The sequence below is a fragment of the Eptatretus burgeri genome, chromosome 12, assembly GCF_056783735.1.
Source record: "Eptatretus burgeri isolate ZD-2024b chromosome 12, Ebu_testis_v1, whole genome shotgun sequence".
NCBI lineage: Eukaryota > Metazoa > Chordata > Myxini > Myxiniformes > Myxinidae > Eptatretus > Eptatretus burgeri.
Genome location: NC_140972.1, coordinates 97,567,455 through 97,594,326, shown reverse-complemented (window position 1 = coordinate 97,594,326; position 26,872 = coordinate 97,567,455). Strand labels below are relative to the sequence as shown.

Here is a 26,872-nt window from a genome sequence, read left to right as displayed (position 1 = left end):
TGTACACGCTGTTCAACGTGCGCCCTGCACGAGTCCAACACCGGTACCCACAGCGGGGCAAGAACGGTGGCGATGCTACGGTTGCGAGGTGTGACGTGAAGGTCGTGGCGGTTGTGGTGAAGCGGCGTTGTGGTTGGTGGTTGATGTTGTGGTTGTGGTGGTAATCATGGCGGTGGGTCCAAAATAAAGATAGTAAAAGAAAAACGGCTATCCTGAAGAGTCGCAGCACGTATAAATGACATGTATTCCCACTAGACAACGGGTTTGGGCCTAACTACACATGCACTTACCGAGATACCTCACCTAAGGGACCTGAATGGTGGTTTGCGAATTTGGTAACCACAACAATATATATATATATTGTCAAACACAACAATATATATATACACGCCCCTCTCCACCAAGACCCTTCCCCAACCCTTGCCGAAACGGCTCAGCTGAGTGCATCCAACATGGCCCAGCTATGCGCCATGCTGGCGGCAATGAACGAAAAGATCAATGCGAAAATGATCGAAAAAATGGATGCGAATACACAGCAAATGAGGGAAGAGATGAAAAAGTTCTGGGGTGAGACGCAGAACATGGGCCGATGCCTGCAGGCGGGCATGAAGGCCGTGACAAAGGAAATAATAGTTGAGACAAGGGAGGTAAAGGGTGAAGAGTTGGGAGAGACACGGGAGATAGAAAAAATAGAGGAAAGACTACACGAGGAAGACGGGGTAAGTGACGCACACACACACACGGAGGTAGTGGAGGATAGTGAGGGTGAGCTGGCGGACTGGGTAGAGACCCAGTGCGAGCACCTGGATGGCCTCCTCCAGGAACGAGGGGAGGGAGTCTGCCCCCTTGAGGTGAGTCACGACCAGGTGAGTTCGGTCGTGCTTTGCGAGGTTGAGGGGACGAGTGCTGTGGACGGGTGCACGGAGAGCTTGGGGGGTATAGAGGCCCCGGAGACCCTTGTGGGGACTCGAATCCCCAGTGTGGTTGTCCCTGTGTGTGTGGTGCAAGGCGTGAGTGCGTCCCCGTGTGTGGAAGCGACCCCGTGTGTGAGTGGTGTGGTGGCGATGGTGCCGGAGTGCGTGCTTCCCAGCACGCCGTGTGTGGATGGGGCACCGTGTTTGAGTGTCGCCGTGTGTATGAGTGAGGTACCGCGGGTGAGTGCCCCCGCGTGTGTGAATGAGGCACGGAGTGTGAGTGAGGCACCGCGGTTGAGTTCCCCCGCGTGTATGAGTGGGGCACGGTGTGTGGATGAGGCACCGCGGGTGAGTGCCCCCGCATGTGTGAGTGAAACGGCCAGTGTGAGTGAGGCACCGCGGGTTAGTGCCCCCGCGTGTGTGGATGAGGCACAGCGGTTGAGTGCCCCCGCGTGTGTGAGTAGTATGGTTTGTGTGAGTGGTGAGGCACCGTGCGTGAGTGAACGGCCGTGTGCAAGGTCGCTGTGTGCAAGGGAGACCGTGTGTGTGAGAGAGCGGTATGAGAGGGAGATGTCGGTTGGCATGCGGGAGCACGCAGCCGCGTCTCCCGGTGTGAGTTTAATGGTGTGGACTGTGTGCGTCGTGACACGCAGGTGTGCGTGGGTGGAATGGAGGCGACGACGGCGACATGGGAGAAACGAAAGCCGAGTAGCGGCTGGAGTTGTTTCGGGGACCGTGCCGGGTTCACCCAGCAGTGAGCATGAGGTTCGTGCTGTGCAACGCACGAGACCACCACGTGCTCGCTTGCGAGAGTGAAGTCCCGGTCCGGAAACGCACGCGGTGGATTTGCCGATCCCGCGGACGGACAAGTTTAGGCAGGTAAATGGATTTGGACTGGACGGGTTCTCCACGCGATCGTGTGTGTTAAGCTCCAACGGGCAAAGCACATGTGTTCGCGTGGGGAACCCCTCGAGACGTGGGGCTTGTGTTTTTTTTTTATGCGCACGGTGACGCCATGGCTGCACGTAGGGTTGGAATCCGGCAGGAGGGATATCTCTGCCGGATGGTACCGTCCAAGGAGGGACGAGGAACACGTGCAGCTGCATGACGTCACAGGCAGGTGTAAAGTGCGCGAGTTGCCGCGCAGGTGCTGCGCATAAAAAAAAAATAAAAAAAACAGCAAGCTTCACTTTCGGGTGCACAGGATTCCTGGGCAAGGGGTGAAAGGCCCCCTTAACCGGGGCACAGGATGGAAACTAGTTAGGGGGAAGGGTTAGCTTAGTTAGACCGACTTCATGGGGCAGGGGTAAGTCCTCATGGAGTCCGTGGAATGGATTAGGTAGAGGGATTTAGTGAGCTTTAGGTTGGGAAATTTATTAATGATTTATTTGGAGACAGAGACAGACTTTGGATGTGTAGCGGGGACGTAGCTTAGCTACGTAGTGTTAAAAGGAACGTGCTTTAGTGTAAGGGATGACGTGGGAGCACGAGTTAGTTAGGGGAGTTAGTTAGGAGGATGGCAGAGTTCAGCGGTGTGTGTGTTGAAGAGTTGTGGGTTGTGAGGTGAGTACATGTGCTTGGTGAGTGAGTGAGGCCAGCGGGTCTGTGTGTGTGTGTGGAGCGAATGGGGAATGCATGGTGCGATGAGTGATTGGGGGGAGGAGTGACTCCCGCCCAAGGGACCCCGGGGTCAGAGTAAAGTGAGTTAGCTGGGTTAGTCAAATTGTAAAAATGGAGGTCGTTTTGTTGTTGGTGGGAAAGTAGGCTCGAGACCCATTTGGAGGGGTGCAGGAGCCCTGTTGACGGGCTTGGGAGCGTGGCTGCGAAAGGTGAGTATCGCTGAGTGGGTACCCCGGGCACCAGGCTAGTCGGCCGCGGTAGGCCATGGGCCCATGGGGGGCCGGGATAGAGTAGTGGGCACGGGTGCGCCTGCTTGGTGCGGGGGCCCGGGGCGCCATTAGCCGCGTGGGCAGTGTTGTGGGCACGGGTGACCCTCGGAAAGGGGCCCGGGAGGCCGGCCTGCCACGTGTGCGTTTCAGGGGAGGTGCCATGGGGGGCACTCCCCGGTGTTAGGGAGCTGGTAGGCTCGGAGGCAGTGTAGTGCCCGGGGGTGCCATAGCGGGAGAATCGGCAGAGGGTCGTGCCTGCCAAAGGGAGCCACGTGTCCTAGCCAGGAGACCGTGTGAGGGCACGGAGAGAAAATTGGGGGGCGAGGCCCGAAATTGTGAGGACACCAACACAGGCGACGGGAATCTGGGTTTATAGAACCAATAGTTTAAGCAAGAGGCGCTTGTTGAAAGCCCCGGGGTAGTTTAATGGTTAAATGGTTAGGGTAGATTAGGAGATGTACCCCTCCGCACCATCCATCCCCTCGCTGTCGTTGTGGGTCGCTGGACCCACTTGGTGTTAAGATCGCTGAACTCTGGGGAGGCCATTCTGGGGCTTCGTTGGGCCTCGGCACAGGACGTTAGCTCTCCCTTGTTCCCCTCCGGGAAGGGAACGTAGGGGTTGGGAGTAGGCTAGGTGACAGGATAGGTTAGCCGAACAAAGACGATAAAGGGGGTTAGGGGACGATTTATAGTGGGGGAGTAAAAATAAGAAAAAAAAAATAAATAAGTTGGGGCTAAATTGGGGTTTGACAAATTAAGGGAGTGGGTATGTACAGTGACAGGCAAAGGCGATAGGTGGGAGGGAGACAGGTAGGTAGGTCCGAGCCCGCCTTCCAAGTGGCCAGCACCACCGCACTCCCTCCACCAACCTCCACTGAACAGCAAAGGCTGGCCAACTTCATCGGCAGCTGTTGTTTTGCTGCAAGGCCTGTGCCGGCCGGATCATCTGCAGCTGTGGTACTTCAAGGCCTGTGCCGGCCAGTTCATCTGCCGGCTGTGTTTGCCTGCAGCGGCCTTCTTCTGCGGGCTGTGTTTGCCTGCTCACCTTTGCCATGCCATGCCCACTGCCCACGTTCACCAGCCCCGTTCAATTTTTGCTTTGCCCCCCCTGTTCATTTCCATGTGCGCCAGGATCAAGGCAACAGTTTGCAAGCTGCGAGAACTGCCCTGTTGGCAGCTACAACACAGGCCTGCAGTGGCAGCCCGTGCACCGTGTTTTGCGTCCATCCATTCATCCATTCATTCGTTGTGCTCATTGCGTGTGCCACTTGAGCTGGCACGGAGACTGCGTTGTGCAGCCCAAGCACCGTTGTGGTTCACTGAGTTCAGTTCAAAAGGGAAGGCCTTGGACTGCGTGTGAGCAGCCAGCCACGTTCCCTGTCACCTGCATTGTTTTGAGCCAGAGACTGCATGTGGGCAGCCTGGCTCCCTGCTAACTGCTTTTCTTTTGCAGAGTTCAGTGATCCTGGGCCATGGTTTAGTGTAAAATTTGTAAGTTAAGGTTAAGATGTACTGTAAATATGAGTGCGCCCCCGGCATGTATGTCTTAGCGCCGGCAATTTTATTTAAGTCGTCCGTGTGAGTGAGTTTGTTTAGATAGTTACGCAGCCCTCAGGTTATTTATTTTGGGGACACGAATACCATGAATGTCGCACTCAGGGATCCGTAGGTAAAATGTACTAGGGGAAAACTACACATGATGGCACACGAAAATTTGACGACTCGGGACGAGTCTGTAAAAAGGGAAGGGGGTAGTGTTGTGGTTACCAAATTCGCAAACCACCATTCAGGTCCCTTAGGTGAGGTATCTCGGTAAGTGCATGTGTAGTTAGGCCCAAACCCGTTGTCTAGTGGGAATACATGTCATTTATGCGAGCTGCGACTCTTCAGGATAGCCGTTTTTCTTTTACTATCTTTATTTTGGACCAACCGCCATGATTACCACCACAACCACAACATCAACCACCAACCACAATGCCGCTTCACCACAACCGCCACGACCTTCCCGTCACACCTCGCAACCGTAGCATCGCCACCGTTCTTGCCCCGCTGTGGGTACCGGTGTTGGACTCGTGCAGGGCGCACGTTGAACAGCGTGTACAAAATCACGGATTTTGTGCTTCAAAAACGGATCAAAAACGACACACGCCCACTTTTTGCCGTCCAATCGGTGAGCGAGGGGCAATTTGGCCCCGCCTCCAGAACGATCGATATATGCAAATTTGTGGATCAAAAAGCCTTCACGCCCACTTTTTCTCGGGCCAATGGGGAGCGAGGTGAAAGGTCAAAGGGAGGGGGTCAAAGGCGAAGCTACGGGGGATAAAAGGACCGTGTTCGTCAGTCAGAGCGGTGTGGAAGTCTGGAGCCCGAAGCCTGCAGTAGCTGGAGAAGCTGAAGAGAGTCGAACGAGGAGAGCCCAAAGAAGAGTCCAGGGTGGAGAGTCCAGAGGCGGAGAGGCGGCAGCGGCGAAGGCAGACGAGGGGGTGCTCGCGACGGTGCCGGGAGCTGCACGCCCGAGGAAGGCCGGCAGCGCGACCTGGCCGAGGTGGAGACGCACACCAGGGATAATAAAGATCCTCTATACCCCGAGCATCAGCAACCCCCTCCTGTTTCCCCCCGCGCTGAGATAGTGCGACCAAGGGGGCCCCTTTCCCACCCCCTGCCAGGCACTGTCCGCGAGGCCCGCGGAGTGAGGCGCCATCGCCGCTCCGCGTCTCATCACCAGACGGGTAGGCGCGACCCGGTCTCGGCCTCAGGCCCGCCTCATTCTTGAGGGTATTCTTTCCTTGGTTTTGGGTATGTGTTGTCGGCGCCGTCTGTGAAGTAGAATTGTATAAGTGTTGCCGTGTGCTCGGTAGTCGGTATTAGCTCTGCACTGTGTTTTCACTTTTATATTTGCTTTTTGTGTAAATGGAATTGTGTTTTCTTTTTTTTGTGTGTGCATTTGGTGGAATTGTATTTGTGTGCTTCCCATGTGCCGCGAATAAATGTGCTTTATTGTTGAACTGTTCTCCCGCTTCGCTTCGTCTTTTCCTCCATTGAACCCTCATCTTGCTTCACGTAAAGGGTTGGTAGTGGGCTGAATACGCCCGATAATTAATCGAACCGTCGAGGTCGACGATAACACCGCTCGGTTATTCTGATAGTACGGAACGGGTCGCTTAAGTAGCCCGTGTCCGAAGTCGACCTGCGGCGAGGTGCGATCGCCCGGTCTACCCTCCGCGTGGGTACTTAGGTAGGTCGAATTTGGCGAGCCACCCTATCCCACGCGGGGGCTGATTGGCTCGATCGCGGTGAGACCGAAAGGTCCACCCGTGACTGGTTCCCGGCGTTAGTCCGAGAGGGTCACGACTGGATTGTCCGTCCGGTGGGCGACGTGCCGCGATTCGAGTTACGTGGCCGTCAGCACGCCGGCGGGCGCGAATACCGCAACAATATATATATATATATATATATATATATATATATATATATATATATATATATATATATATATGTATATATATATATATATATGTATATATATATATATATATATATATATATATATATATATATATATATATATATATATATATATATATATATATATATATATATATATATATATATATATATATATATATATATATATATATATGTATATATATATATGTATATATGTATATATATATATATATATGTATATATTGTTGTGGTTACCAGATTCGCAAACCACCATTCAGGTCCCTTAGGTGAGGTATCTCGGTAAGTGCATGTGTAGTTAGGCCCAAACCCGTTGTCTAGTGGGAATACATGTCATTTATGCGAGCTGCGACTCTTCAGGATAGCCGTTTTTCTTTTACTATCTTTATTTTGGACCAACCGCCATGATCACAACCACAACATCAACCACCGACCACAACCACCGCTTCACCACAACCGCCACGACCTTCACGCACACCTCACAACCGTAGCATCGCCACCGTTCTTGCCCCGCTGTGGGTACCGGTGTTGGACTCATGCAGAACGCGCGTCGAACAGCGTGTACAAAATCACGGATTTTCTGCTTCAAAAACGGATCAAAAACGACACACGCCCACTTTTTGCCGTCCAATCGGTGAGCGAGGGCCGATTTGGCCCCGCCTCCAGAACGATCGATATATGCAAATTTGTGGATCAAAAAGCCTTCACGCCCACTTTTTCTCGGGCCAATGGGGAGCGAGGTGAAAGGTCAAAGGGAGGGGGTCAAAGGCGAAGTGACGGGGGGATAAAAGGACGGTGTTCGTCAGTCAGAGTCGGAACGAGAGAAGGAGCAGAACGAGGTCGGAGAGTCAAGAAGAGGAGAGTCGGAAGCAGAGGGTCAAGACTTCGCGGGCGGTGGAGCTGCTCGTCGTGTGCGTTGGAGTCGGAACGGAGGGGACGGAGCTGTGGAAAGGCGGCGACACCAGACGAGGGGGTGCTCGCGTCGTGCAGGAAGCTGCACCCGAGGGAGGCCGACAGCGCGACCTGGCCGAGGTGGAGACGCTCGTCGCACATAATAAAGATCCTCTATACCCCGAGCATCAGCAACCCCCTCCTGTTTCCCCCCGCGCTGAGATAGTGCGACCAAGGGGGCCCCGTTCCCACCCCCTGCCAGGCACTGTCCACGAGGCCCGCGGGTTGCGGGGCCATCGCCGCTCTGTGTCTCATCACCAGACGGGTAGGCCCAACCCGGTCTCGGCCTCAGGCCTACCCCATTCTTGGGGGATTTCTTTTCCTTGGTTTTGGGTATGTGTTGTCGGCGCCGTCTGTGAAGTAGAATTGTATAAGTGTTGCCGTGTGCTCGGTAGTCGGTATTAGCTCTGCACTGTGTTTTCACTTTTATGTTTGCTTTTTGTGTAAATGGAATTGTGTTTTCTTTTTTTTGTGTGCATTTGGTGGAATTGAATATGTGGGCTTTCCGTTCGTCGCGAATAAATGTGCTTTATTGTTGAACTGTTCTCCCGCTTCGCTTCGTCATTTCTTTCTTTGAATCCCCATCTTGCTTCACGTAAAGGGTTGGTAGTGGGCTGAATACGCCCGATAATTAATCGAACCGTCGAGGTCGACGATAACACCGCTCGGTTATTCTGATAGTACGGAACGGGTCGCTTAAGTGGCCCGTATCCGAAGTCGACCTGCGGCGAGGTGCGATCGCCCGGTCTACCCTCCGCGTGGGTACTTAGGTAGTTCGAATTTGGCGAGCAACCCTATCCCACGCGGGGGCTGATTGGCTCGATCGCGGTGAGACCGAAAGGTCCACCCGTGACTGGTTCCCGGCGTTAGTCCGAGAGGGTCACGACTGGATTGTCCGTCCGGTGGGCGACGTGCCGCGATTCGAGTTACGTGGCCGTCAGCACGCCGGCGGGCGCGAAAACCGCAACACTGGTGTCAGGAGTGGGATACAAATTCATCGCCCTCCTCGCGGCACTGGTATTGGAGAGCGGGACAACAGGCTCTCCTGTCTCCAGCGAAATTCACGGGAATCGGTCCAGGGGTGAGAGAAGCGACCCCCGATTCCCTCCAAATTACGAGCGAGCAAATTAACCCTTCACGAGAAGCAAGATGGCGTCTCAAGGCGAGCGGGAGCCGGGGGTATTAGAAATGGATGTAGAATGTGTAGGATCCATGGTCCAGGATGGAATCCCCGAGCAGGAAATGTTGATTGTGCAGGAACACGGACTCGCCCAACTGAACCCAGGACCCGAGGTGGGTGCGGCAGCGGCCGCGGTGTATGACACCTCCCCCCCCCTCTCCACCAAGACCCTTCCCCAACCCCTGCCGAAACGGCTCACTTGAGTGCATCCGACATGGCCCAGCTATTCACCATGCTGGCACAAATGAATGCGGCAATGACAAATGAAATGAAAAACGAAATGAAAGGCATGAACAAACAAATGATCGAAAAGATGGAGGCGAATATGAAAAACGAAATGAAAGGCATGAACGAACAAATGAACGAAAAGATGGATACAAATACAAATGAAGTGAAAACGACGATGGATACAAATACAAATGAAGTGAAAACGACGATGGATACAAATACAAATGAAGTGAAAACGACGATGGATACAAATACAAATGAAGTGAAAACGACGATGGATGCGAATACACAGCAAATGAGGGAAGAAATGAAAGAGCTGCGGGGTGAGACGCAGAACATGGGCCGATGCCTGCAGGCGGGCATGAAGGCCGTGACCAGGGAGCTGGGAATGGCGACTTCACGTGTGGGAGCAAACGAGCTGGGTGGGGGTGCAACGGCTGACAGGCCCGCGGTGGAGGCGGGTGAAAAAATAATTCGTGGAACGTGTTGGGCGAGGGTCGTGACGATGGCCGAAAGGGAAAAATTAAATGGGGAGACCAAAACGTGTGAGACGAGACACGAGGTGACGACAACAGAAATAATAGTTGAGACAAGGGAGGTAAAGGGTGAAGAGTTGGCAGAGACACGGGAGATGGGAACGATAGAGGGAAGACTACACGATGAAGACGGGGTAAGTGACGCGCACGCACACACGGAGGTAGTGGAGGACAATGGGGTTGAGCTCGCGGAGCGTGTTGGGACCCGGTGCGAGCACCTGGATGGCCTCCTCCAGGAACGAGGGGAGGGAGTATGCCCCCTTGAGGCGAGTCACGACCAGGTGAGTTCGGTCGTGCTTTGCGAGGTTGAGGGGACGAGTGCTGTGGACGGGTGCACGGAGAGCTTGGGGGGTGTAGAGGCCCCGGAGACCCTTGTGGGGACACAAATCCCCAGTGTGGTTGTCCCTGTGTGTGTGGTGCAAGGTGTGAGTGCGGCACCGTGTGTGGAAGCGACCCCGTGTGTGAGTGGTGTGGTGGCGATGGTGCCGGAGTACGTGCTTCCCAGCACGCCGTGTGTGGATGAGGCACGGAGTGTGAGTGAGGCACCGCGGGTTAGTGCCCCCGCGTGTGTGGGTGAGGCACCGTGTGTGGAAGAGACCGCGTGTGTGTGTCGCCGTGTGTATGAGTGAGGTACCGCGGGTGAGTGCCCCCGCGTGTGTGGATGAGGCACGGAGTGCGAGTGAGGCACTGCGGGTGAGTGCCCCCGCACGCGTGAGTGAACGGCCGTGTGCAAGGTCGCTGTGTGCCAGGGAGACCGTGTGTGTGAGAGAGCGGTATGTGAGGGAGATGTCGGTTGGCATGCGGGAGCACGCAGCCGCGTCTCCCCGTGTGAATGTGATGGTGTGGACTGTGTGCGTCGTAACACGCAGGTATGCGTGTGTGGAATGGAGACGGAGACGGCGACAGAGGAGAGAAAGCCGAGTAGCGGCTGTGGTTGTTTCGAGGACCGTGCCGGGTTCACCCAGCAGTGAGCACGCGGTTCGTGCTGTGCAACGCACGAGACCGCCACGTGCTCGCTTGCGAGAGTGAAGTCCCGGTCCGGAAACGCACGCGGTGGATTTGCCGATCCCGCGGACGGACAAAGTTAGGCAGGTAAATGGATTTGGACCGGACGGGTTCTCCACGCGATCGTGTGTGTTAAGCTCCAACGGGCAAAGCACATGTGTTCGCGTGGGGAACCCCTCTAGACGTGTGGCTTGTGTTTTTTTTTTTATGCGCACGGTGACGTCATGGCTGCACGTGGGGTTGGAATCCGGCAGGAGGGGTATCTCTGCCGGATGGTCCCGTCCAAGGAGGGACGAGGAACACGTGCAGCTGCATGACGTCACGGGCAGGTGCAAAGTGCGCGAGCTCTGAGTTGCCGCGCAGGTGATGGGCATGAAAAAAAAAAAAGGGAAAAACAAGCCTCACTTTCGGGTGTACAGGATTCCTGGGCAAGGGGTGAAAGACCCCCTTACCCTGGGCACAGGATGGAAACTAGTTAGGGGGAAGGGTTAGCTTAGCTAGACCGACTCCATGGGGCAGGGGTAAGTCCTCATGGAGTCCGTGGAATGGATTAGTTAGAGGGATTGTAGCCAGATTTAGGTTGGGAAATGGATTAATGGGATTTTTTTTGAAGACAGAGACAGACTTGTGGATGTGTAGAGGGGACGTAGTTTAGCTACGTAGGTTAAAAGGAACGTGCTGTAGTTTAAGGGACGACGTGGGAGCACGAGTTAGTTAGGGGAAGTAGTTAGAAGGATGGCAGAGTTCAGTGGTGTGTGTGTTGAAGAGTTGGTGAGTTGTGAGGCATGTGCTTGGTGAGTGAGTGAGGCCAGCGGGTCTGTGTGTGTGGAGTGAATGGGGAATGCATGGTGCGATGAGTGATTGGGGGGAGGAGTGACTCCCGCCCAAGGGACCCCGGGGTCAGTGTAGAGTGAGTTAGGGGGTTAGTCAAATTGAAAAATGGAGGTCGTTTTGTTGTTGGTGGGAAAGTAGGCTCGAGACCCATTTGGAGGGGTGCAGGAGCCCTGTTGACGGGCTTGGGAGCGTGGCTGCGAAAGGTGAGTATCGCTGAGTGGGTACCCCGGGCACCAGGCTAGTCGGCCGTGGTAGGCCAAGGGCCCATGGGGGGCCGGGATAGAGTAGTGGGCACGGGTGCGCCTGCTTGGTGCGGGGGCCCGGGGCGCCATTAGCCGCGTGGGCAGTGTTGTGGGCACGGGTGACCCTCGGAAAGGGGCCCGGGAGGCCGGCCTGCCACGTGTGCGTTTCAGGGAGGTGCCATGGGGGCACTCCCCGGTGTTAGGGAGCTGGTAGGCTCGGAGGCAGTGTAGTGCCCGGGGGTGCCATAGCGGGAGATTCGGCAGAGGGTCGTGCCTGCCAAAGGGAGCCACGTGTCCCAGCCAGGAGACCGTGTGAGGGCACGGAGAGAAAATTGGGGGGCGAGGCCCGAAATTGTGAGGACACCAACACAGGCGACGGGAATCTGGGTTGTTAGAACCAATAGTTTAAGCGAGAAGCGCTTGTTGAAAGCCCCGGGGTAGTTTAACAGTAAAATGGTTAGGGTAGATTAGGAGATGTACCCCTCCGCACCATCCATCCCCTCGCTCTCGTTGTGGGCCGCTGGACCCACTTTGGTTATAGATCGCCGAACTCTGGGGAGGCCATTCTGAGGCTTCGTTGGGCCTCGGCACAGGACGTTAGCTCTCCCTTGTTCCCCTCCGGGAAGGGAACGTAGGGGTTGGGAGTAGGCTAGGTGACAGGATAGGTTAGCCGAACAAAGACGATAAAGGGGGTTAGGGGACGATTTATAGTGGGGAAGTAAAAATAAAAACAACAAAAAAATAAGTTGGGGCTAAATTGGTTTTTCACAAATTAAGGGAGTGGGTATGTACAGTGACAGGCAAAGGCGATAGGTGGGAGGGAGACAGGTAGGTAGGTCCGAGCCCGCCTTCCAAGTGGCCAGCACCACCGCACTCCCTCCACCAACTTCCACTGACGGCAAAGGCTGGCCAACTTCATCGGCTGGCCGTGTTTTGCTGCAAGGCAGAGGCCGGCTAACTTCATCGGCAGTTGTTGTTGTGCTGCAAGGCCTGTACCGGCCAGTTCATCTGCTGGCTGTTTTCTTCAAGGCCTGTGCCGGCCAATTCGTCTGCCGGCTGTGTTTGCCTGCAGCGGCCTTCTTCTGCGGGCTGTGTTTGCCTGCTGCCTTTGCCATGCCATGCCCACTGCCCCTGTTAACCAGCCCCGTTCAATTTTTGCTTTGCCCCCCCCTGTTCATTTCCATGTGTGCCAGGATCGTAAAAGCAACAGTTTGCAAGCTGCAAGAACTGCCCTGTTGGCAGCTACAACACGGGCCTGCAGTGGCGGCCCGTGCACCGTGTTTGTGTCCATGCATCCATTCGTTGTGCTCATTGCGTGTGCCACTTGAGCTGGCACGGAGACTGCGTTTGTGCAGCCCATGCACCGTTGTGGTTCACTGCATTCAGTTCAAACCGTTCATGCATCCATTCGTTGTGTTCATTGCGTGTGCCACTTGAGCTGGCACGGAGACTGCGTTGTGCAGCCCAAGCACCGTTGTGGTTCACTGAGTTCAGTTCAAAAGGGAAGGCCTTGGACTGCGTGTGAGCAGCCAGCCACGTTCCCTGTCACCTGCATTGTTTTGAGCCAGAGACTGCATGCGGGCAGCCTGGCTCCCTGCTAACTGCTTTCTTTTTGCAGAGTTCAATGATCCTGGGCCATGGTTTAGTGTAAAATTTGTAAGTTAAGGTTAAGATGTACTGTAAATATGAGTGCGCCCCCGGCATGTTTGTCTTAGCGCCGGCAATTTTATTTAAGTCGTCCGTGTGAGTGAGTTTGTTTAGATAGTTACGCAGCCCTTAGGTTATTTATTTTGGGGACACGAATACCATGAATGTCGCACTCAGGGATCCGTAGGTAAAGTGTACTAGGGGAAAACTACACATGATGGCACACGAAAATTTGACGACTCGGGACGAGTCTGTAAAAGGGAAGGGGGTAGTGTTGTGGTTACCAGATTCGCAAACCACCATTCAGGTCCCTTAGGTGAGGTATCTCGGTAAGTGCATGTGTAGTTAGGCCCAAACCCGTTGTCTAGTGGGAATACATGTCATTTATGCGAGCTGCGACTCTTCAGGATAGCCGTTTTTCTTTTACTATCTTTATTTTGGACCAACCGCCATGATCACAACCACAACATCAACCACCGACCACAACCACCGCTTCACCACAACCGCCACGACCTTCACGCACACCTCACAACCGTAGCATCGCCACCGTTCTTGCCCCGCTGTGGGTACCGGTGTTGGACTCATGCAGAACGCGCGTCGAACAGCGTGTACAAAATCACGGATTTTCTGCTTCAAAAACGGATCAAAAACGACACACGCCCACTTTTTGCCGTCCAATCGGTGAGCGAGGGGCGATTTGGCCCCGCCTCCAGAACGATCGATATATGCAAATTTGTGGATCAAAAAGCCTTCACGCCCACTTTTTCTCGGGCCAATGGGGAGCGAGGTGAAAGGTCAAAGGGAGGGGGTCAAAGGCGAAGTGACGGGGGGATAAAAGGACGGTGTTCGTCAGTCAGAGTCGGAACGAGAGAAGGAGCAGAACGAGGTCGGAGAGTCAAGAAGAGGAGAGTCGGAAGCAGAGGGTCAAGACTTCGCGGGCGGTGGAGCTGCTCGTCGTGTGCGTTGGAGTCGGAACGGAGGGGACGGAGCTGTGGAAAGGCGGCGACACCAGACGAGGGGGTGCTCGCGTCGTGCAGGAAGCTGCACCCGAGGGAGGCCGACAGCGCGACCTGGCCGAGGTGGAGACGCTCGTCGCACATAATAAAGATCCTCTATACCCCGAGCATCAGCAACCCCCTCCTGTTTCCCCCCGCGCTGAGATAGTGCGACCAAGGGGGCCCCGTTCCCACCCCCTGCCAGGCACTGTCCACGAGGCCCGCGGGTTGCGGGGCCATCGCCGCTCCGCGTCTCATCACCAGACGGGTAGGCCCAACCCGGTCTCGGCCTCAGGCCTACCCCATTCTTGGGGGATTTCTTTTCCTTGGTTTTGGGTATGTGTTGTCGGCGCCGTCTGTGAAGTAGAATTGTATAAGTGTTGCCGTGTGCTCGGTAGTCGGTATTAGCTCTGCACTGTGTTTTCACTTTTATGTTTGCTTTTTGTGTAAATGGAATTGTGTTTTCTTTTTTTTGTGTGCATTTGGTGGAATTGAATATGTGGGCTTTCCGTTCGTCGCGAATAAATGTGCTTTATTGTTGAACTGTTCTCCCGCTTCGCTTCGTCATTTCTTTCTTTGAATCCCCATCTTGCTTCACGTAAAGGGTTGGTAGTGGGCTGAATACGCCCGATAATTAATCGAACCGTCGAGGTCGACGATAACACCGCTCGGTTATTCTGATAGTACGGAACGGGTCGCTTAAGTGGCCCGTATCCGAAGTCGACCTGCGGCGAGGTGCGATCGCCCGGTCTACCCTCCGCGTGGGTACTTAGGTAGTTCGAATTTGGCGAGCAACCCTATCCCACGCGGGGGCTGATTGGCTCGATCGCGGTGAGACCGAAAGGTCCACCCGTGACTGGTTCCCGGCGTTAGTCCGAGAGGGTCACGACTGGATTGTCCGTCCGGTGGGCGACGTGCCGCGATTCGAGTTACGTGGCCGTCAGCACGCCGGCGGGCGCGAAAACCGCAACAATATATATATATATATATAGTTGAAAGTGTGTTTGTCTGTGACCTGTGTACGTGAAAAGTACTGGACTGATCCTCACCAAACTTCACATGCTGACAGAACATGTACCCGGGAGTGTCCCGATGTAAAATAATTGGACTTCCGCTTTCCGAATTATGACGTCATCACCTGATTTCGTTACGTTAATTTTTCAAGTTCAGCCGATTGACATGGGGCCAATGCCATATACAACATATCTAGCATATGATTTTAAGTTTTTGTTTGTTTGTCTGCACGCGCTAATCTCCTGAAATGTGAAAGATTGGAGCTAACCACTGAAACAAAAAATGTCGGGATGGGCCCCGGGAAGGTTATAGGCTATGTGGCAAGGCCCCTCGGCTGGGGGGGGGGGGCGGAAGGGGATGTGTTTCCCCCTCACCAACCCCCTTAGCCTATGACTGCCATGGCCCAATAGGGAACTGATACTGTGCTCTCGTCAGACATATGTATAGAAGATTAAATTCATTTAAAAAGAACCCGGGCAGTGCCGGGTGCATTCACCTAGTATACTATAGTTCTAACTGTTGCATTTTTTTTACCTGGGTATAATGTATAACTATAGTCCACTATTCTGTCTGTGACTCACTGTACAATCTTATCCATATTTTAAGTAGAGCATTGTTCTCTATACTATAATACTCTCCTCCAGTGTGTTTGTCTGTTCAGGGAGGGGCTTTAAAATAAAATTCAATCCATTGTGACCATACTCTGTACAGAGTATCAGTGCTGCTGAAGCAGTCTCCTGGGTTATTGGGCACAATCCTGGATGGGTCGCCACTCCGACGCACGATACTCTAATGTCTCAATAATCCCAGGAAGCTGGTGTTCGTTTTGCCGACTTCGGTAAGATGACAGGCTGAATCAACCCCACCTCGTATTGATTCAACAGCCAAGCGGGATTTGAACTCGGGACCTGAGGATCCCAAGCCCACCACCCTAACCATCAAGTTAAAATCGAATCTCTGCCATTTTGTTCGCTCTGCATAGCTCTGAGGCTCTCTATATGTTAACTCAAATATGATATCTGATTTTACTTTTTATAGTTGCTAAGATTGTTTAAGATTTGGCTGCAAAAAAACGGAAAGAAAATCTGACAAATTTAAGTTTTAAAAGGGAAAATGTATTTTCATAGCCATTTCTGGTCGGGAGGGGGGGATGGGATATAGAGGGGAGGATGGGGAGAGGGGGTAGTTACGTTGTAACAAAAGCTTTAAAATTACTATGTAGGCTTTAGAGGGAGAGTGAGAGGGAGAATGAAGAGAAAGGAGGGGGGAAGGGGAAAGGGGGAGGGAGGAGGAGGTGAAAGAGAAGGAAGGAGGAGGAAAAAGAGGGAGGAGGAGGAGGTGAAAGAGGGAGGAGGAGGTGGTGGAGGAAGGAGGAGGTGGAGAAAGAGGAAGGAGGAGGCGGAGGCGAAATAAGGAGTTGGAGGAGGCGAAAGAGGGAGGAGTAAGGGAAAGGAGAAAGGAGGGGGGAAGAGGGAGGAAAGGAGAGCATTGAGGTCTTGACGTTACATTTTGCATTACATAGAATAGCCACACGTCCCTGCTAGTATATGTCTGTGTGTCTGTCTCCATTTTTCTCAGAGATCGGCAAACTTTCAGAAGTTCATTCGTGAGTGCCGGAGAGGGTTTTAGGCAAAAAAATATAAACGGCGCGGGACAATGCCGGGTATCCATGCTAGGCTAATATCTATGTCCATATATGTCCCTCTGTCTGTCTCTGGGGCTTTCTATCTTTGTTCCTTATGCACGGCCACATCTTTGAAGTTCTCAGAGTGCAAATGCAACTTTGTGGGGGTTGGGGGGATAAATTTGTCTCTTCTCCCTCTTTCTCTCTTCTTAAAGCACTCTATGCACAGGTAAATTTGTCTTCCTTTCCTTTCCTTCTCCTCACCCAAAATTTTTGGCAAACACAACGACCAATTGGTTGATCAGCGAAGCAATGGGTGGGCTGTGCTAATAATAAATAGAGCTTGTGTGGCTGTAGCTATGTTGCCAATATTCACTCGTTGATTCGTCATGGCACTGACAGATTCGGTGTGCCCTCTTTTATGTCTCCACTGAAGAAGTTGCCTGACTCATAATGGTTTCAGGTTTTCCGTCCGTGCATCCGTGATGGGTTTTTCGGTAACGCAATAATTTAAGAACGGCTGATGGGATCCAAGTCAAACTTGGTACAAGTATGTATAATGATGCAAAGATGAACTGATTCGATTTTGTAGGCAAGAGGTCAAAGGTCGGAGGACATTTAAGGTAAAAATTGTGGTTCCGCGCTCACTTGCGAACCAGTGATGGGATTTTGACCAAACTTGGTACAAGTATACAGTATGATGCAAAGATGAACTGATAGACGGTGGAATCGAGGTCAGAGGTCAGAGTCCATGATGGGTTTTCTTTTTACCTTGATAACGGCTGAAGGGATTTCAATCAAACTTGCTATAAGTATGTATAATGATGTAATAATGTGGGTAAAGGCATATCTGTCGACGTCACAATGTCAGAGTGCCATTCTATTTCCCTTCACTCATCGATTGGATGTGGCACTGACCAATTGGGTGTGCCCATTATTCCCAGCATCGTTCTTCATGTCTTCAAAGGTGGGCCTCCTGGGCATTCCCGCTTGGAGACAAACCATTAAATATGATATATGGTTAAATATTTTTGTTTCCATTTATGCTGTTTCTATCAGCAGAAATTGTCATCACAACAGATGTTATAAGAGTGTGTTTAAAGCTTTGAATGTGATTGCATGGAGTATGGCATGTTGTGATCAATAAAATTTGTTTCAAAAATGACAAAAATTCTAAAGTTCATTCCCAAGAATGTGCCATGCAACATTGCCCACCGAAGGTCAGCCAAGAAGGGTACTCGGGCCTTGAGGACGGGAGTGCTTGCTCGTCTATATAATTGAGGGAATGTATGTATGTATGTATGTATGTATGTCGTACATTTCACCGATTCCTCCGAGAGGATTTGACCAAGGAAGCTGAAACTTTCACGGATTTAATGATGGCACCCTGAAGCTGTGCCTATGAAAGTTTAATAGGATAAAAACATTTTTTTTCTTCCCGGGGTGGGGTTTGGGGGGGGGGAGATGGGAGCTGGATGCAATTTGAATTATTAGAGCTGTATAGCCATGATTTATTATTTATGTACATAGGTAGTACGCATATTTTTGCTTCATGTGCAGTGATCTGCAAAAGTATTCACCCCTGACGAATCATGTCACATTTAGATGAATTACAAATAATGTAGAAACAATTTTTCCAAATTAACTTTTTTGTTCATAACTGAAGAAATCAAACTAAACACTGTTCTAGTTGAAGGAGGTTGCATGTGAGGAATACCTGTAAAACACGTACAAATCAAAATTCACTGGTTGTAAAAGTATTCAACCCCATTGGTTAGTACTTGGTGGAAACACCTTTTGCAGCAATGACTGCTATGAGTCTTTGGAGGTAAGTCTCTACCAGCTTCACACAGTGAGATGGTGAAATCATTACCCATTCTTCATGTGACAATTGCTCTAGTTCTGCCATGTTTTATGGAGCTCGTCGACAGACTGTAATCTTCAAGTCTCGCCATAATTATTTCATTGGGTTCAAATCAGGACTTTGACTGGGCCATTGAAGAACATTTATTTCCTTCTTATTCAGCCATTCCAGTGTGGCTTTATATTTGTGCTTTGGATCATCGTTCTGCTGAAATGTGAATCTCCTTCTCAGGTTCAGATTCATGGCTGATTCGAGCAGGTTTTCATCAAGGATTCTCCTGCACATTGCACCGTCCATTGTCCTTTCTATCCTGACAAGCTTGTCAGTCCCTGCTGATGAAAAGTAACCCCATAACATGATGTTTACACCACCATACTTGAGAGTAGGGATGGTGTTGACCGAGTGATGTGCAGCGTTGAACTTGTGCCAGACATAACGCTTTGAAATTTGACCAAAAAGTTAAATGTTTGTCTCGTCTGACCAGAAAACATTTCTCCACAAGCCTGCAGTATCATTAAGATGCTTTTTTGCAAACTCCATACGAGCTTTGAGATGCGTCTTTTTAGGAATGGCTTCTTTCTTGCCACCTATTCATAGTGGACATCTTTGTGAATGGAATAGGATATTGTCGATTGATGAACTCGGACAGAGAGCCTTGCAGATCATTCAAAGTCATTGTTGGATTCAGTGACGTCCCAAACCAGTTTCCCGCTTGCCCAGATGCTGAGTGTTTGGATGGACTGACCTCACCTGGGTAGAGTCTGGGTGGTATGAGACATCTTCCATTTCTTAATGATGGATTTCACTGTACTCAAAGGGTTAATGAGTGAATTTTTGAAATCTTCTTATACAGTAACCCTCTCCTGAAAGGTGCTTCTCCACCACTTTATCTGACTTTTTTTGGAAAGCTCAGTGATCTTCATGGTTACCTTGTTGTCTGACTAATGAAACAGAAGACCAAGAAGAACCCCGAAGAAGTAAAGAGCAAAGATGGAGTCATCAGGAGGATCCTGGATAGGATTCGGGTTTCAGCCGCTACTCCATTATCCTCGAACCCATCCAAGCCCATGAGTTGCATCTTAAAACTCCTTAGATAAGTGGGGGAGCTTGATTTCTAAGTTAAAGCACTGACTACATACAGGTGAAACCTATAATATTGCCATTGTTTTGTAACCTTTCAAACAAATAATTTTCTCCTGCAGTGATTTTGGGTTCGTCCAAGGGTTTGAATACAGTACTTATGTAACTGAGAATCATGTGATTTTTCTCTGTTAATCAAACTTGTTCACGTTTATCAAATTTATTTTTTAGCTTTATCACTTTGGAGTTGTTTGTGAAGGCTATATATTAAGTTTGATTTGAAAGAAGCTCAGGTGGAATCTAAATGTGAAAACTTTGGAGGAGGAGGGGAGGGGGGGTGAATACTTTTGCAAGCTACTGTATGTAACCTATGTTTTTATTTTCGAGAGGGATTGAGGAAGCGGTGTGTGCCTATACATCGCCCAAATAAAGGGATGTGTCAGAAGACCATGTTTCACATTTGGAACAACATCACCCATCGTGCGTGTACTCTGCTAGTATGTATATAATTAATGTAATCTGTCTGCGCGTCCTGCTTGTACGACTTCACCTCTCCGGCTTCCCTGTCTGCACCATCACATTGTGTGATACTTTAAAAGACAGACGATGCTCTGAAAATGGATTCTTAAAAGTGATAGGATTGTTTTCATTTCCTTTTCTGTTCATAAAAAAGTTACTGTTTCATTAACAAATATCAACTGCTCAATTTTCATGAATTGGTTACTTTGGAACTCTCCAAGTGTAATTTATTTGTACCAGTAGTGAATGAATTTATTACACTGTCTATTACTTGAATCACTATGTGTGGATCGTAGTGGTGTCAATGTGTCTTACGTACGTGGGCAAGGCAACCACGGTGGTGATTGAGATGGACACGCAGGTGTAGAACAGGTGCTGCCCATGGTGTTTGTCAATAACGTTGTGTTGAGACGAATCTGCGCTTCGGCTTCTGCTCATACGTGGACCACCGTGCTGTGTCCCATTACTTTAGGTTTTAAAAATTGACCTATTTAACGGTCTTGATTGTGCATGTGGTTAAATAAACTGTTTTTCTCATGGGGTTTTGATGGAGGCCCATGGTAAAAGTCGTGAGTGCTAAACTATTCGTAGCATGTCCATTTATTTATCCAGTTAACACTTGTTTTATTCAAAGCTAAAAGAGCAGGGTCGATGTGCAAGGCAACAACAGCAATGCCTTTGATATTTTCCTCCACATTTAATGTTTCATTGATGTTGTGATGGCTTTTTTGTTGATTGTAGGATGACGGAGGAAATCGACTACATTGCCGAACATGCAATCAGTACTTCAGCTCATTGCACAATAAGAAGGAACATTTGCTGGGAAGGCAACACCTGCAGAACCTTACAGGTAACCATTCGTGTCGCTAGTTGCACAGCATGTGCAGGCACTACCTGCCGGATCTTCCAGTAACCAGCCCTGCCTGGGCAGGGGATATGGGGATATATTAGGGGATATATTGGCTTGTAGAGGTTTGGCAAAAGGAAAATCTGAAAGATGATCACATCAGTATATTCAACATAGCATCTGTTGTGATTCAGGCCTGATGGCTTTTTTATGCCTCCGCACCAAGGGTGCCGGAGGCATTATGTTTCCGGGTTGTCCGTCCGGATTTTCGTTTACGCAATAACTCAAGAAGCAAATTGTAGAATTTCATCAAACTTGGTAAAAAGGTAAAGCAAGACAGGGCAATTAACTGATTGGATTTTGGGTCAAATATGTCAATACTCAAGTGTTTGTGCGGGAGAGCGGAGGCGTACCCGTCGAATGCGCGCAGTCGAATTACTCTAGTTCTTTGTTTGTTTCCTTGGTTCCCATATCAATGCAAGTTACTCTTTCAGTAATGCTGACAACACATAAAATGCAATTTCTTTACTGGATGTTTGTTTGCAAACCATTTGCCCTTGATTATGTACTTGCTTGACCATACCTCATGCAACAGTTTGAACTGCAAGTGGTGCTTGTGGAATGACAAAGGAATTGTGAAGATCAACAAGTGTGTAGCTTTGTACTGGTGTTGTTGAATTATTTGTTTGGTTATGTAAGGTTTTTATGATATAAGGCTGATAGAGTTTTTCCAGAACGTTGGATGTGCCTGTAAGGATGATGCTCCGGCATCCATGGGCTGTGTCTGTTCATCAAAGGGGAGTTTGAGAAGGAAACCACAGAGGTGAGGCAGTGGTCCGTGGAGGACGAACAAATGAGTGTTTCATCGATGCTCGGTTTTCAACACCATCATCTCACTTCACTGAACTTGAACCTCCTGCAGGAGAACATTCTCCATCAGATGCACTGTGAGCGATTCCTTGAGTCACACCATGGTAACAGGAATAAGGAAATTTGACTCTTTGCTATTTTTTTTTTTTTTTGCCTTGTCTTCATTTTACCCACATAACAGTTTTATCACCATTTGATAAATCTTTTCTTTGATTTTAAAATATGATTGTGAGAGAAAGTTTCAATCAACAGTTGAGGTTTCCAAACTTGTTTGAGAAACATGGTTATTGAGTCCATTTAGAAATTTATTTAAAAGAAAAATGGAGGTCACAGTTGGTCACGTGGATGTATGGTGATTGCTTTTTCCGTCATGTGCCAGTATGTGCGAACGAGACACAGGAGCTTCACAAGGCCTTACAGGTGGCTCAAGATGAGACAGAAGCACTCGGCAAGGAGCTGGAGAGACTGAAGGTGCGTCAATTTTGATTGATTCGTGAGACTCGCTACGTATTGGAGAAATCTCATTCTCAACATAGTCATTCTTAATAACCCTCTCTATTCCCAGTTCCTCAAACTAAGGTTTAAAAATAACTTCCCGAGAACTGCGCGAAACAGAGGCTGATAAAGAAGCTCTTCTGTTTTTGTAGGCGAGGCAAATGGAGCTGGAGGTGGAGTTAGACAACCAGCGAGAGTGGCACTCAAGCCTAGAGGAGCAGTTTGATTCCCTCCAGGCCATACCGGCACTTGTCCACTTGCGACTTCCTTCTCTTGGGTCCGCACTTTGCTTAGGCCTCCAGCCACCTGGCTGCACTTCGGCCTCCTGACAATGACTTTGTGCAATGTACGATGAACTTTGCTCCAAGGACTTATCCACCACCATCTACAACCACGTAACCAGTGGTTAGGACCCGTGGTGATGTGCTCGTTTTCATCCTTATCACTGCTGTGTCATCTTTATGAACTTTAAATTACTGACACTGGAATGAGAACACATGGTCCTTCTCTTTGGGAGATTTTACGGTCAAAGGTGATTGCGTTATCCAGTGCCTGTAGAAAGTCTACACCCCCTTTGAAAATTTTCACATTTTGTTGCCTTTTCGCCTGGAATTAAATTGCATTAAATCTGACTTTTTCCACCTTTTATTGACACATCGTAACCCACAAATTTCAGAAAATTAATTAAAAATACAAAACTAGGATATATTAGTCGGATAAGTGTCCACCCTCCCTTTTCGCAATTGTAAATTAGCTCAGGTGTAACTAATCACCTTCAAAATTACACACCAAGTTAATTGGCCTCCACCTGTGTTAAATTGTAGTGATTCTGATTATTTCAGAATAAAATCAGCTGTTCCTGCAGGTTTCTTCTGTTGGGTAGTGCATTTCATAGCTCAACCATGAGCACCAAGGGCCTTTCAGTTTGATTCGAGGATATATTGCATTCAAGGATATATTGCATTGAAAGGGGGAATGGACTTTCCATAAGCACTGTGCATATTGGATGGATTTACCACCTCTATCTGTTGATTACATCATTAGTGTGGTGCACACCCTTCATGGATGTTTCGTCACTAACCTTATGACCAAAGGGTAGTGCTGATGTCACAGGAGGGAAGAGTAAATAAAAACATTGTGATGGAGTTTTTTTTCGTGTTAGAGGTCAGTGCAGCTCCCCCGTCGTTTCATTATTTATGAATCACTTGGGTTGTGCTTGAGAAGACGCCGAAGTAGGTCCCATGTGAAAGTAGGGTTTTTAAATTATAAAGAGCATTCATAATGATTAAACCTCCCCTTGGGTAATGCAGATGTTATTTTATTTCTGCATTGTGAATGGGTTTTCATGTTCGCTTTTTGCTCATCGGTCTTTCCCAGAATCTGGTAACATGTGGTGGTGTGATTTGCTCTTCTATAAGTGGATTTGGATGCTAAAACAAAATGTTCCTCACCGCACAAGGCATAGTTATTAACCTTTAGGCAAATCTTTGGTAGGCCTGCTTTTCGAAGCACCTGGTGGGTTTTATTCTCAATCATTTTTTTTATATACACTTCTTGGCTCTTGATGCATTTCTGTACAGCCGCCAAATAATGACAAACCATTCCGACCATCATGTGCTCTCCCAAAGAGGATGGCTGAAGGCTGTGGCCGAGGTCGTTGATGATTTACTTCCTTTAAAAGAAAAAAAATTTCCCATCATAATAATGCGGTGAGTGTAACTGTGAGAAACCGCAAACACTGAAACCAATTTTATTAATTCCTCGTGGCTTTTGTTAGCCGACTGCTCCGCCATTTATTTCATACTGCTTCTCAAGTCTTCGGGAACCTCACATCACCTGACGTCACGATGCGCAAACTATGAGCGTAGCATTGAGTGGCACAAAGGTTCTTTTGGAAATATTGTGGTTATGGTGGCACGTCATAGGCCGAGCGATGGAACCACACCCGAGTCGGAGCACTGAAGCGGGTAGTTGGGGTTGATTTTGTTGCACGAGATCGGAGTCACGTGATGCTTGTGGGAACACTTTAGGGGGGCCATTGATCATAAAGGGGTTTCCAGGACAAGATGGAGATTTCACTTCATTGGAAAAAACGTCAACGGTAGTAAAATGGCCTCGTGGTTTCACACTGCAGGGTCGCTCAGATCGTGGGATTGCCGGTTTGTCACAATGTGAACAAAGGGAAAGCGTGGCCTTGGATTATCGACATACTTGCCCATTGCTGGGTGTTATATGAGTTTGACATCACACATTTTGTTGTTATTCACTCAGAATTGTGCTGAATGCTGAGCCAGATACACCCACTTGAAGCTTCAAACACCCACAGTAATTAATACATCCAAAAAGGAAAGGTTTTTACTTTGATGCCAAGGTGCGATAACATTCACGTTCCGCGATAATGAATGATAAGCTGTCAGGCTTGGTGAGCACAATCATGACATGAACCAAGCCACCTCCGATCTCTCATCTCGTCCTTGCACTTATGGATGCGCCAATGATGGGTGCAGCCTCAGGTAGGATGCTTTGGAAGACCCTAGCTTTCCCGTTTTGTATTGCCATAAGATCACTTGCCTCATGGTACTGTAATTCCAAGTTTTTAAGTCTCCATTCAGTGTTAATTTGTCAATCTATTAATGTTCTTGTTATTGAGGTAAAAGCTCCATTAACATCTCTAAACATCCTTTAAGTTGTAATTCTGTGAACACCTTTTTCCTGATCATTAAATGTTGAAATTAAAAAATGCAGGAAATCTGAAATCTTTCTTTATTATTGTTCATATTTGTTATCTGAAAGATGTAATCTGAAAAGTCCATCCATTGCACACTGTTTGATCAGCACAACTGTCCAATTTGAAAATCCCATGTTCTCATGGACACTTCACAATCGGGGATTCATTAAGACCCTCACATGGACAGGCCCTCGCTGCTCCTATGGTGGGAAGAGAGTGGCGTCTCTATATGTGGGAGAATTGCATGCTCAGCTGGTAGGTCACACAGATAGCTCAGAGAGTTCAGATGGCAGAGCACTGGTGCAGTTCACCAGAGGACCTGGGTTCGATTCCCACGCTGGGCACGTAATTTTTCCACAGATACATACGTTTGTTTCCTGTTCGTTTATAATTGAATCGTGCATTTGACGACCCTCTCCCTTCCGAGCATCTGCTTGATCGGCTCGGTGTTCAAGTCCGTCCATTATAACTGAGCACCTTCTCCATCGGCTCGGTGTTTGCGTTCGTCCATTGTAATTGAGCACTTTCTTGATCAGCAACCCTTGCATCCCCAGGTACACATGTGCACGGTGTTCGGGTGCTTAGACCATCCTGGCATTTTGACGCCGATGTGTAAGTTGCAGTAAACCGTGATTTCTCCCACTCCTAATGATGTAAAATGTTTGTCCGGGATCATTTACTGGTCTCTTTGTGTCTCTGATTTTGCTTTTGCTTTCCACCTGCTTAAGATTTACCAGAACGACGCTTGGTGTTCTGGATCATTTTCACCAAATTTTATTTATTTCAATTTCAACTATCCTTCAACAAACCTGTCTTCCTGCAGTTCGATTTCACTTGCTTTATCATTAATACAGCACTTATTGCCTCCGCCACCAAAGGTGAAGGAGGTTGTTTTCACACCTTTTTCTGTTTCTTTGTTTTTGTTTGTCTTTGTGTGCAGGATATCTCAAAAAGTTGTCGACGGATCCGGAAGAAATTTTGTGGACGGTTTCAGTGTGTGACAAGGACGAAATGATTAGATTTTGGTGAAAATCTGGATCTGGATCTGATAAATTTTTTTTGAAGTGATTCTTCACCATTGAGAGATGGGGCCAAAAACTATATATAGCACGATGTCTCAAAAAGTTGTCGACGGATTCAGATGAAACATGGTGGACATGTTGGGTGTGTGACAAGGAAGAATTGATTCAATCTTGGTGAAGATCCGAATCTATATCTGGATAATGATAATTATTTAATTTTGAAAGTGATTCTTCACCATTGAGAGATCTGACCAAAAAAGATATAGTACTGTATAGCATGACGTTTCAAAAATGTATTGGACCTGATATTGTTGTGGGCCGGGTATCGGCAGCGAGCGCGACCGCTAGGTGGAGCAGTAGAGTCGGCTCCACCGAACACCCAGAATCTAGATCGTGCTCCTCAGAGAACTTCGAAAGGCACGGGTCCCTTACAGGACTGTGGTCACCAATATTTCGGCGGCGTGAGGTAGGGTCCACTTGTCTAACTCCAATTTACCGAAGTACTCACGCTGTCCAACTACCGGGGAAACCACACCCTCGGCCGACTCTGTCCGATCCGAGTCGCGGGAACGGCTCTGATCCGGCGTAGCTGAGCAGAGTTACCAGAGCCGCGCTGGACCAAATGTACATCTACAGCAGCAACGGCCTTTTTAATCACCCAACATGCTCCGTGCTAAACCAATGAAGGAAAGGACAAAGACGAGCTGAAACATTCAACAATAGGAGTATTTATTCACAATAGGGGGGATGAGGGAAGCACGTAAGGGCAGAGTTAAACCGACTAAGCAATACAATCATGTACAGCAAAAAGCACTTAATTCCTACTTAAAGACGGGCCCACAGACACACACACGCACACACAAATACCTAAAAAGAGAGATGGACTTGGTCTTTATTGAAGGTTCCCAGCTCGAGGACAGATG

The 26,872-nt window shown here is 49.3% G+C and overlaps 1 protein-coding gene across 3 annotated transcripts in view; it reads left to right on the top strand.

Annotated features, from left to right (window-relative positions):
* The window catches only part of LOC147016210 (uncharacterized), a 38,289-nt gene extending 13,341 nt beyond the window's left edge, over positions 1-24,948 (top strand). For all 3 annotated transcript variants that reach the window (XM_085849032.1, XM_085849034.1, XM_085849033.1), the window contains exons 9-12: positions 20,729-20,837; positions 21,632-21,781; positions 22,084-22,175; positions 22,352-24,948. In XM_085849032.1, coding sequence (XP_085705158.1) covers positions 20,729-20,837; positions 21,632-21,781; positions 22,084-22,175; positions 22,352-22,528 — 528 coding nt within the window. In that variant the 3' untranslated portion in view covers positions 22,529-24,948. The remainder of the gene's footprint in view (positions 1-20,728; positions 20,838-21,631; positions 21,782-22,083; positions 22,176-22,351) is intronic.
* The last annotated feature ends 1,924 nt before the right edge of the window (positions 24,949-26,872 follow it).